Source organism: Ambystoma mexicanum, chromosome 7p (genome assembly GCF_040938575.1).
Source record: "Ambystoma mexicanum isolate Mex_15411 chromosome 7p, UKY_AmexF1_1, whole genome shotgun sequence".
Taxonomy (NCBI): domain Eukaryota; kingdom Metazoa; phylum Chordata; class Amphibia; order Caudata; family Ambystomatidae; genus Ambystoma; species Ambystoma mexicanum.
This window is the reverse complement of record NC_090939.1, coordinates 889234014-889246263: the sequence shown is the minus strand read 5'-3', so window position 1 is coordinate 889246263 and position 12250 is coordinate 889234014. Positions and strand designations below refer to the sequence as shown.

At 44.5% G+C, this 12250-nt stretch overlaps 1 protein-coding gene across 3 annotated transcripts in view; it reads left to right on the top strand.

Moving 5' to 3' along the window:
• The window catches only part of TMCO3 (transmembrane and coiled-coil domains 3), a 1285122-nt gene that overhangs the window by 788283 nt on the left and 484589 nt on the right, over window positions 1-12250 (top strand). For all 3 annotated transcript variants that reach the window (XR_011283572.1, XM_069637136.1, XM_069637137.1), the window contains exon 9: window positions 10300-10495. Coding sequence is in view for 2 of the 3 variants with exons in the window: in XM_069637136.1 (XP_069493237.1) it covers window positions 10300-10495 (196 nt within the window). In the remaining variant the exon portion in view is untranslated. The remainder of the gene's footprint in view (window positions 1-10299; window positions 10496-12250) is intronic.

The following is a 12250-nucleotide window of genomic DNA, read 5'->3' as shown; positions in this document are numbered from 1 at the left end:
ACATAGGAAATTCCTTGGGCTTATCGTCCAAGTAAGGCACTAACAGTTCAAGGAGCTGCCCTTTGGCCTCAAATCAGCCCAAGGGTTTTCACCAAGTGCTTGGCCCCAGTGGCAGTGTTCCTTCGCCGCAAGGGAGTGTATGTCTAACCTTACCTGGACGATTGGCTGGTCCGGCCTTGTTCTCAGGCCCTGGCGGCATGACCTAAAGCAGAGACGGTCCACACTCTAACCTCTCTGGGATTCTCTATAAACTATCCAAAGGATAGGGACCATCCCAGGAAAAGTCCAACGGCTGTTGTCGACCAACGTTGCTACAGTTGGGTCCATCAAATCCCTGTTTGGGATGATGTCCCCGTGCATCCATCTGGTTCCTCATTGCAGACTGCACATGAGAGACCACTTCAGGAGTTCCTAGACGCCAGGTGGAAGCAGATCTCTGGCTCATGGAACGACGGGATAGCCCTCAATTAAGCTTCCCGCCAAGCCCTACACTGGTGATCTACTCGCCCTCACATCTCGCAGAGAGCTCCCTTTAGGACCCCTGCGCATCAGGAGATGGTCACGAATGATGCCTAACTGGAAGGTTGGGGCACCCACATGGGCCTACTGTATGCAAGAAACCTATGGCTCCCGGAGGAGAAGGGATTGCAAATCAGTGTACTGGAACTACAGGCAGTTTTCTGGTCTTTCAAGTCTTTCAAGCCTCAGCTTTTGGGAAAGGTGGTCAGGGTCTTCACAGACAACACAACCACCATGTAATAAACAAGAAGCAAGGGCAGGATGAGGTTGACCGTCCTCTCCGTGGGCACATAGAACCTGTGGCCCTGGGCCATTGCCCACCACATGTTTCTAGTCCTGTTCCACCTGGCAGGCGTTAAAAACACTATAGCGGAATCTCTCAGCTAGTCGCTGCGGACCTGCCACGTGCGGGAGCTCCAGAAAACTCAAGTTTCTCGGATCTTCGGCGAGTGGGGCCAGCCTCAGATCGACCTGTTTGCGACAACAGCCAATACCAAGTGCCAGCGCTTTTCCACAGGTACCCTCATGCAAGGAGTCTGGGCGGACGATTCCTTGTTCACGTGAGAAGGGCTATTCATTTACACATTCCCACCAATTCTGCTGCTCCTACGTGTGATCAAACACGCAAACTATACCACTGCAAGGTGATCCACATTGCACCGGCATGGCCCAGACAGATCGGGTACCCAGACTTTCACCAGTCAGTGGGTCCAGCATTCCAGACCTGCTATCAAGGGAAGTAGGGGCAATCCTGCACCACGACCCAGTGTGTCTTAACCTGTCAGCCTGGCTTCTGCAGCCTTAGAATGCGGGCATTTCTCACTGCTGTTGGATTGCAAGAAGATTCTAGCCAAGGCCAGGACAATGTCTACACTTGGATGCTACAAACATAAATGTGGTGCCAGTGTGATGAATCCTGCAGAATCCACACAGAATTCCAGCCTAAAGTCTCCTCCCATGTGGCCTGGGGAAGGCGACAACTACATGACCCTGGGGGTGGTATTAGCCTGGTGGATCAGATGGTAAGAGTAAAGGTTTCCTAATGCCTAAATATCTGATTGATTGTTATCAAAGTAAGGCTTCCTCCCCCAGTTTTCCCCAAGACAAAGTATGAAAACCTCTATGGTGAACAGGGAATTAAAATATGTAAAATGCAAGGAATTAATACTACTTTTGACTGTCACAATTCTGCAGTATTATGTTTGAATTGTGAAAGCAAGAAACCATCATTAATTCCTTTTAGAACTTTTCCTAAATATATATATCTTATAAATCACCAAAGCAAGTTGTAATTGGTTATTTATAAAGTGCTTAATACCCAGAGGTTTCCAAGCACTGACCTGGGGATTGAACTTGTGTTGCTCTGCATCGTCTTGCTTCCAAGGCGAGTGCGATGCCCCTGAGCTATTGTAAGGGACTCATGGTGGCAACAGTAAAGATAGACACAAGTGATCACAGTTCAAGGGTGTTTATTAAACTGTAAATGCAGGGTGGAAAAACCGATAATATAAACCTAAATCTGAGATGGGAGCAAGCGTCGACCATCACATGAAAAATAAGGCAGTCCTTGTGGCGTTGTGTCAAAATGTAAGGCCCTAAACCAAGAAAAACCTATTGCCAATTCCTTACAACTAATTACAAAAAGAGTGTGTGATAAGGGTTCAATAAATAAATAAGTGTTCACAAATAAGTCAGGATGTGATTGCCAAGGGTCTCCCTTCCCCATGTTTTCAGCACGGGACAAGGTGGGACCTTGGAGCACAGCACACGCCCATGCTTTCTGAGCACAAGCTAACCGTTCCGTTCCAGCAATCGGGTTCTTCGATGGATAAGTCTCCTTTCAGTAAAAAGTCTCTTGCCTTAGAGTGTCTGATGTATTCAACAAACAAAGTTCCTTTCTCAATGTACTTTGGGTGAGGACTTTTCACCCCTGAATCTCACACGACTGGGCTCAGACCCACTTGACAAGGGGGACCATTCACTTCCCCTGGTCTTTCAGTGCTTCTTACTTTCACAAGTCTTAATGTCTTTATAAACAATTCTTCAGGCTTCGCCCCTGATTGTTGGCTTCCCTTTGCCGGTTCACTCTTGGCAACTGGTCGAGTTCTCTTTGCTTAACGCGCTATTCTGGGTATCTGCTTCCCTCTGCTGGGCTGACTCTCGCCAACTTCTACAGTCAGTTCACTATGGGACTTTAGACTTTAGCCTGTCTCATGAGCATCCCTCCGCCGGGTTCACTCCTACCAACTTTTAACAAACAGTTCATGTACTAGTTTTCACCATGCAGGATTCAATTACCTTTCTTTCACAATCATCAGTCGGTCAAAGACTTTAGATGGTACAGAGGATTTTACAGGACACCTGTATGACCAATTTGACCTTTCTTCGCCTCTTCCCAAGGCCTTCTGGTTACGGTAGTCTCTTATCATTGGGTAATCGCCCAGAGTTTTCTGCGTGAGCAGCCACCTGGTGCCGGATGCCCCGGTTATGGTTTTTCACCATCTTTTCTCAATAGTTCCTTTTTAAAGTACAAATCAACTCTTGCTACTTTTCTTCCAATACAGTTCGGTTTCTTATCGACTCTCCCTTTGACTCACCGACTGTGATTAACTGCTTGGCTTTCTTCTCCTTTGAGTCAGGGTTGGTACCACCGAGACAAGCGTCTCTCGCCAGCTTGGTAATCAGCAGGGGAGGATCTTGTGAACTGTAGAAATCTGCTGCAACACTCGCTGGCCTTTGTTTGCGGTCTTATGTTTCTGATTGCAGAGGTTTCATGGGCCTGGATCGGAAAGGGTAAGGTCACGTCTCTCCTTGTCACCCTCTCGGTATTCGCTGTCTTTCGCCTCCTCTTGAACTGCCGTACTGTGTTAGCCCTCACTTTGTGCGGCCTGCCTTGCTCGTATTGTACTCTTGCTCCACCTTTTATCCCTGTGGGGAAAGGAAAGGGCTGTCTGGTGTGTGATTTTGGTCAATTGCCTGACTTTGCCTGACCCTTAGGTTGGGACATGTTAGGTAAACCGCTCTAGAACTAGTCTGTTGTCTTTCGTGTAGTGCGAAGGTGTTGATGTCGGAAAGGTGGGGAGTTAGTGTGTTCGAGTATCCTACGGGATATAGAGAGGAAGAGGTATAGTATGGGATTATAGCTTTCGTCGTAGGGGGCTAGGAGATTTCGGAAGGGTGAATTTGGTAGGGTTTGTGAAGCAACTGGATTGTGGGAACATTAGTGTTTTGTTTGAGCAGATTGGGAGTGTGTGAAATAACAATCAGAGGGACTAGAAGGAGAATGAATGGGAGTATTAGGGTGGTTTCTGAATGTACAGGGGTTCGGGATCCTAGGAGGAGATTTATAAATGGAGGGTTTGTTGGATGTGGGCAGGAGAGATGCAGTGACAGGAAGGGAGGCAGAGATGGAATAACCTCCAAAGGCCTTATGGACTCCGTCCGTCTCATCTTCCTCTTCGGTATAATACTGCGTCTCACCTGGGTTATTTTCCCGACCATGACCCTGCACACCCCCATCCAGGTGATCCTCTCTCGCTCGTCCACCCCTAGAGTTGGGGTCTGAGGGCATCGCCCCTTTCCTGGCCACCTGAATAAGGTAATCTTGAGGCCTGCTCGGGAGAATACAGTCGGGTTTCTCACACTATCCTCCTGAGACAATAACTTTAAAAAGGAATATGAACATTAGGGACTTCAAGTCCCATACTTCTCTGTGTACTGATAAGAGGAAGAGGGGCTCAGAGATGCAGAACTGTAGTCTGCATCCTAGTGGTTATGATAACCCACTCCTGAGCAGGACTTCTGAATATTGAAAGCCCCTTGAGGTCCAGGCCATTAAAAAGAAGCATTGGGAGCAGCAGAAGGAAAAAGACGCCAGACCCATCACTTGTTGTTAGGGGAACGCAGTGAAGAGACAGTCACAGGCGTCTGTAATCCTGAATGCAGAGAACACGCAGCGAGAAGCTGTGCTGCGACTAGCTGTCCCTCAGGATAGAGAAGCTATCCGAGTTTGATCTACTACTCTGGTGGGTGGTGTTCACCGGAGTATGCGAGGAGCAAAGAAGGATATCTTCCCAGGAGGCGTGAGCAACAGGAGTGAGACTGCAGCTGTCAGACGCCCAAACGGTCCAGACAAAAGAAGAGGCTAAAGCAGCTGCGTATCCAACAGTGAGTTGTCCTTCGATAGGTAACACAAGGGCGCTCTGCACTAGACCGCTGGCTCAAAGCAACTCTTTTGAATACTGAACTTTTGAACTAAAGCATTTTTTGCCTTACTCTCATGTTTGAGAGAACAAGTGAAACAATATTGTAACCACCATTGCCAAAGTATAGAGGGGGCAATATTGGAAAAAAGCGAAGGGTGATTACCTGAAAGGGAAGATAACCAGCAATGCCTAGGCCAAAGAAAGACAATTATAAATAAAAGGGGATACAGCTTTCTTAATTTGGGATTCCTGAAAAAGAAACCTTGCCAGCAGCTAATTGGTGGTGTAGAAGGCACTCAGAAGTGCCATGAGAAAAGCCCTCCTTGTAGTGGGAAAAACAATGTCAATGTTTATATTACCTGTTTGGAAGAGATTGTGAACCCTGTTGTTGTTTTTGAAAGTCCAAGACCTTTTCAAGAAGCTGTTTTTTTTTTTAAATTAACTTTCCACAATGAGGATATAAGTGTGGAAAGTTTGAAGCAAACCTCACCACAGAGTACTTGTAGTAGTGGTGGAAGTTTTATCTGGCAGGCGAGTATACCAGGAAAGGGACTATTAGTGGTTAGTCCTGGCAGGTTAGTGGACCAGGATAAGATCATTGAAGTACTGCAGTGCGGTAGAAGGTTGTGGTGGAAAGAAAGTGGCAAGTCCAATAATATGTTAGGATGAACTGTGAAAAAACCATCCTGGCCTCTTCAGAACATTCCCCCCAGTGAAGGCTCCTGCCCCGGCGTGAGAGTTGAATGTGGTCCTGTCCAAACTGATTGCCTCTCGTGGAAGATCGCCTTCCTAGTAGCGTTCACTTCGGCCAGGCGTGTTGGAGAAATCTGGCCTCTATCTTGTAAGCCTCCATATTTGTCTTTCCACCTGTCCAAGATGGTTCTACGAACTCGGCCATCTTTTATGTCAAAGGTCCATCTAACTTTCATCTAAACAAATGAACCTTTGGTTTTGCCAGTCTTCTTCGAAAAACACTTCTATGCCTGCTGAGAGGTCTTTGCACTCACTGGATGTGTCGCTTGCCTTTAAATTCTATGTGGCACGCACTAAAGATTTTCAAAAGACTTCTTATCTTTTCGTCAACTTTGGACCTGTGGGGCATGGAAAGGCCCTATCAAAGGCTTTCATCTCCAGGTGTCTCTCCGGCTGTATCGTGCATTGCCATCAATTGGCGAGCAGACCATTGCCAGGCTGGCCGAGTGACCATTCCACCAGAGCCATCGCTTCGACTACTGCATTCCTCTCTGGCGTTCCTCTGCTGGATATCTGCAGGGATGCTACGTGGATGTCTACTCACACCTTCACGAGGTTCTACTGTGTCAACAGGAATTCCAGGCAGGAGTCTCATAGGTTTCTGGTCAAAATGTAGTATTATTTTTCCCCGATTCAAAAAAAGATTGATTTAGAAAGACTGCTCTGTAACTGCCCAGAGCGGCCTTTCTAAATCGAACTGTCATACCCCTGAACCGGGACAGCCAACCCAGCCCTTTAAGACGAGGTAGCAATACTATGAGATGAATGGGGATGCAGAAGTTACTCAAACATCAATAATCGAAACGACTGAGGAAGTTGGCAAAAGTTGACTGTTTTAATTTCAATGATCTAAAATGCGGAGTACAACAGACATCAGTGCTCGTCTCACAGCATGGTCTCAATGCGTTTCATAAAAAACATCATAGTTATAGTAAAAACTCGTCATAGCTGATGTCAACCTAATTATTTGCTAACCTCATCCTATGTGGCAAACTACAAAAACCTAGTGGCAAATGTGATAGGCTTAGAGGGAACATCTAGGTATACGTTCCATACTAGTCTAAGAAAGTGATAGGCTCTTTAATATCAGGTGGGGCAACTAAGCCCTCCCCTCAAACAGATCACTATGAATGTCACTAAATACATGACATCCAATTGATTACACAAACTGTAGGCCCTTAATTACGCGCCCCCTTACAATTGGTTGGCACTCTTACATCCGTCAGTACTTTTCCACCTACGTTAGCAGCACGCAGGCTGGACTTCCAGGTGCTGGTGAGCTGGTCATAACCATAGATTCCCACCAATTAGCATATCGTCACCTCAGTGGTTTACATGTCAATTAAGGCTTTGAACTTGGCCTTGGAAATGTTGTTTGCTGTGGAGAATTCAGGGGAGTAGAGGCACGCTCTGCCTCCCTGCGTAGGTGTGGTTCATCACGTTTGTCCAGCTTCATTCCTCCACGTGACTGAAGACCGCACATTTGAGTTCTGTTGCATTTAAAGTACTATTTTTTAATGAACCTCTGATGTCTTCCTTGTTTTCGTTCATGTCTTCTAAACAGGAGTTTTTCTTTCACATGATTGACTAATCTCTGATCATCCCAGCCCTGACCGGCCTTGGCTTCTTGGTGCTCATCCAGCCTCACCCTTCTGAGATTCACTTCTGTAATTTCATTGCTTTTCAACTGTGACACACTTGAAAAGGCCTTCTTTCCTTGGTCCAGCTCTGCTACAAAACGTAGTGGAAACATCCATTCTTTACTGTACTCCGATATATGTTTACGTTGGCGCATGCCGCAATCTATTCACTACAAAGCTAGCCTCAAGAATACTTCATCTGCTTGCGTTTCCTTGCATCTGTACTTGTGTAAAATATCTTTATCTTCGTTTGTGTAGCATACATTTCTTCATCTCGAGCCCGAGATGTCACTTATCTTTGATACTTTCTTGATGCCTTATAGAATATCTACATTTCTCTGCCTTATCTCTGCACCTCTTCCATGTGCGTCAGTCTGGCTTCGTGTGATGTCACCAATCTGCTTTCACTCATTTGTCCTGTTTCTTCTGGGATTTTATTCAAATAGCCATCATACTGTCTCATATGCAGGTATGGCTTTCTCATTGGTAATCTTGCCTCCAGGATTCTCCTTGGTATCAGTATTGTCATTGGTACTGCACGTGTCTCACACTCTGGTTCCCAACATATAGGCAATATGGGCGAGATGCTTGAGGTGGGGGGTACTTGGCTCCATCTCTGCACCCAGGGGCTGACGGACACAGGATAACAGGTAGGTGGTGGTATGAGTGTGTGTGTGTGTGTTTGTGTGAGTGTGTGGGTTGCGTGTCTGTATGTTTTTGGGAACTGGGTTTCTTGAGGTGGGAAGGGAGGCAACGACTGGTGAAGAAGGGTGGTTCGGGGTGGTGGAACCACTTGATTTAGAAGTCATCTGTCCAGAGAGGGTGGTGGTAGGGGGGCAAGGCAAGGGGATTTTTTCACTTTTTGCAGGCCGCCTAAAATTGGCTGAAAAAATGTCTTTTCGTTGGGCGACCTGAAAAATGAAGAAATGAGCCATAAAACAGTCTTGTGTCGACCAAGGGGTGCTTTTCAACCTGTTCGCATAAGAAGAGTCTTTTCTGAGGTTAAGTGAATTGCTTCTGTTGAGCCTTGCCACCTCCCATGGTTGTGTATGTGCACTGATGTGTAATCGTATTCATGCCATGTGAATCCACGTAAGACCCCGTGCTGCAGAAGGTACATGTTACTGACCTGTAACTATTGTTCTCCAGTGTGGGTCTTTCATGGATTCCCATGCAAACCCTCCCTCCTTCACCACTGTGGCTCTTCTTGGTTCCTACTTTACGTGCGCAACCAAATCTAAAAATGGCCATTAGGGTTGGAGCGAAGGAAGACTTATGTCATTGTCTCTCTATGACCCAAAACAACAGTCATAGGCTATGTAAGCGACAAGCAGTATTTAGCTTAAAACTATACTGCTTTCTATCACCGAGGATTCCCAGCCTGACGACAGGGAATATTCATAGCATATGATGTGAATCCATGTAAGACCCACGCTGGGGAAAAAGAGTTACAGGTTAGTAACTTTTGTATTTTTATGCAACCTTGATTGGACATTTATTTTGTTTTGGTAATACAGTACTATTGCTGTTTTGGATGCTTCTGTGCGGAAGAGCATAGCATGCCCTTGTACTGCAGCACCATAAGAGGCGGAGGAAGGTATATCATTCATACTGTGCCTTGTTTCACGATTCTAATTGGAATCACTGCTGGTTTAGTAGTTGTATGCGGCTGAGTAGGATCTTTAGTCACTACCCATCACTGTATTCCTACAGCAGCTGTCATTTTGTCAGAGTTCACTCAAAACCCTCTTTCAGATCCACCAGAGCACTTGAAAATGCCATGCAAATATCAGTGGAGCTCAGTATAAATCCCATTAACATTGTATGTCTCACTTCTGATCAGTCACACTCCTGACTTGCCCACCTCCTTGGAACTCCCTGTCCTCTGCAGTAAAGAAAATACAGTGGTATACTTCTATCCTTATGAATCCATGGCCAGTAATAACCTGCTATTGGTACTTCTAACATTGCATGTAACATAAACGTTGTCTTTCATGTCACTACTGTTTGACTATACTTCTCCCCCTTCATGTCCTCCTCCGACACCATAAGTTTGCATGTGCCTTGATTACCCTACACTAGGATTTTAAAGCACCCAATAATGGATTTGCGCTTGCTGCAATACTTCATAAAGTACTCTGGATTCTGTTGTTGGTCGACTGCATTGCCAATGCATCATTCTTTGTTTTTGTCAGACCTTAAATCAATGTATTTTTGTTGACAGCTGTCCTGGTAGGTTGCTAGAATTACTGTTTAATCTATTTAAAACTCTTAAGCAACAACATTGTTTTCTACAGTGCACTTCCTTGTAATAAAACCTGTAGATTCTTTCTTAGTTTCATATGAAATACTGTTTAATGTGCATAGTGGGAGAGTTGAGAAACAGTCCAAATATGTTGAAAATTATTTTTTTAAAAACCTCAGATATTTTTCGAATTTGTGTGGGGCTACAGAAGGGTGAGGGGGCTTTAAAATCTGAAAAGGAACCTTGCTAGACTTCAGAAATTACTCTGAAAAAGGGAATTACAAATGCTCAATTCAATGCAAAAAGTCATTAAAAAAACTCTACATTAAATATGTTGTGTTACTGGTATTGGTACCATGCACCATAATCCTTTGCATAGTCACCAGGAGCCCTAGAGACCTGAAACGGGCAAGGAGGATTTAGATTAGAGGAAATAGTGGGAGGATGCACGGAAGCTTTGCTGTTTTGATGCTTGCTGACTAAAAGTAACCTTAGCTCTGCATGCACGTCTGTTTCTAGGTGTTAATTGTCCAAAGCTCTGGATTGTTTGATTGACTCACTATATTTCCAACAATCCTGAATGTTAAAAAATCAATGCCAGTTGCATTGCTAGGCTTTGTTTATAGCTGGTTGTCATGTCCCGCTCCCTGGCTTCAGTCATTTTTCCTTCATTTTTGATTGTGGGCTTTCTCTCTGCCCTGACGTGCAGACAGAGCAGGGTAAATCCTCTCAAATATAAAAAGATTTTCAATCATTAATACATCTACTTTGGAGATTCACACTCTTATCTAATCAGAATCACATTATGTAACGTCTGTTTGCTTTCCCACAACTTTATTTAAAAGCCAATGTGAAAATGTTGAAAGTGCATGGAAAATTTAAAAAAAGCAGAGGTTCAGCTAACACCAAGGTGCAAAATGTCCTTTTTCTTTTCTAGTGTCGGCTTGGAATTCCTGAGAATAATGGCACTGATAGGTCAAATCGTATTCTCTTTAGCAGCTGCTTTACTTATCTGTATTGGTTTGAAGACATACCTGATTGGACCCTATTATCGCAAGCTGCATATGGAGAGCAAAGGGAATAAAGAAATCCTTGTTTTGGGAATATCAGCATTCGTCTTTCTCATTTTGACGGTAACTTTTTAAACAAGAAACTTTCCTTTTATATGTGTTGTCTCCAGCATTATATGTGCATTCAAGTGAAGACAAACAAGTTACACCTGCGGGTCATAGAAGTTAAATATTAAAACGTGTTCTAACCTAACTAGGAAACAAGTACATTTATTGACATGGGAAATAATCTGTTTGGCCTGTAGAATCATGAACCTTTTGCTAAAGGCATGTCACCCAACAGATAATGTATGTAATTTCTTGGAAATCCACTAGTAGTGGGCAAAGAGGTCAGTAAAGAGCCAACGTTCATCACAAAGTGCATCAAGCAGACAGACATGAAACCAAACACGCACATTAACAGATCAGTATTTCTAAACTGGACATGCAAAATCCTGCCTTTGAGAATCCTAGATACAACAGACTTTGCGTTAAGCGAGCCTATCAAAAATGCCAAGCAAACATGTAGTAGAATTTATTGTATCTCACTTGAAACTGCCAACTTAGTGATACTGTACAAATCCAAATATTATGAATGGGCTTCGAGCTAGATGCAGTAATAGAAACACTTTGCTCAATGGCATCAGTGAATTCCCCCCCACTGTGAACTTGTAGGAAATGCTAAAGGTACCCGCCAGCAATATAAGCACAAGGTACAGCCCCAATGCCTTCCAAGAAAACATAATGAATGTGTTAACCTGGGTGATCCAAAATAGTGCACAAAAACCGGTGGAAGTAAACTGAAATTGGGTGCTGGGGGCTTTAAAAACTTGTGGTTTCACACACATGTTGTCAAAAAAAGGTTTGCGGGTCCTGCTGGTGAAACATGACATACTACTGTTGCAGGAATGTTGGCTGTAAGCCGAATTGCAGATCGGCAGCTAACAAATATTTCAAAGGAAAGCTGAGAAAAAAACAGAGGTCGACCGTATGGGAGGCTTGTTTTCGGAGTAAGAAACAAGCTACAAACTACATGTATAATATCTGAGAAAAGCTCCCCTCATGTGCTAGCTGTAAGAGTCCGTTTCCCCAATGCAAGTACTTCCATGACTGTTATAAATGTTTATGACCCCCCCGGTATGACACACACCCACTATCATAGACTTGGTGGAAGAAATCATATGTGCATCAATGTGCTTGGATAGAGGGGGCCAGATTATTATGGGATGGGATCTAAATGCCTGCTGCACTTGTGAAGCAGAGTTACCTGAAACCGCTTCTGTGAGCCGCCTGGCAGAAACAGGCAGTAAACATAGCTCCGTCAAGGGGACATTGTGGTCAGATGCACTGGGGGATTGGTAGTGTTTTCTGTTGAATGGTAGGGTGTTGGGTGACAAACCTGCACAAGACACTTGTAAGAGTGGCCAGAAGACTGCCAGGCTTGATTACCTCTATGGTAATGAGGACATGATTGGGCAGGTCAGCCACTTTGAAGTAAATACAAATGAATTAAGTGATCATGCTATTCTCACTTTGACTCTTAAGGGAAGAGGCAGGCATGCTTAAAGATCTTGATGTAAATATAGCCGGCAATAGGATCAGCTGGCCGCAGGAAAACCTGGTGAAAACGAAAGGGTTTGACTGTAGACAATGTTTAAACATCTCCAGTTTAATAGAACACCTCACAGCAGCTGAAATCGAGGCCTGGATTAGTGAAAATATGAGGAATCTGGCCACCCAAAAGGGCTATCATACCTGGCTTACTAAATCTGATACACACCATCAATATGACAAAACCATAAGGGAAAAAAAAATAGCCATGAGAAAGGAAATTAGACT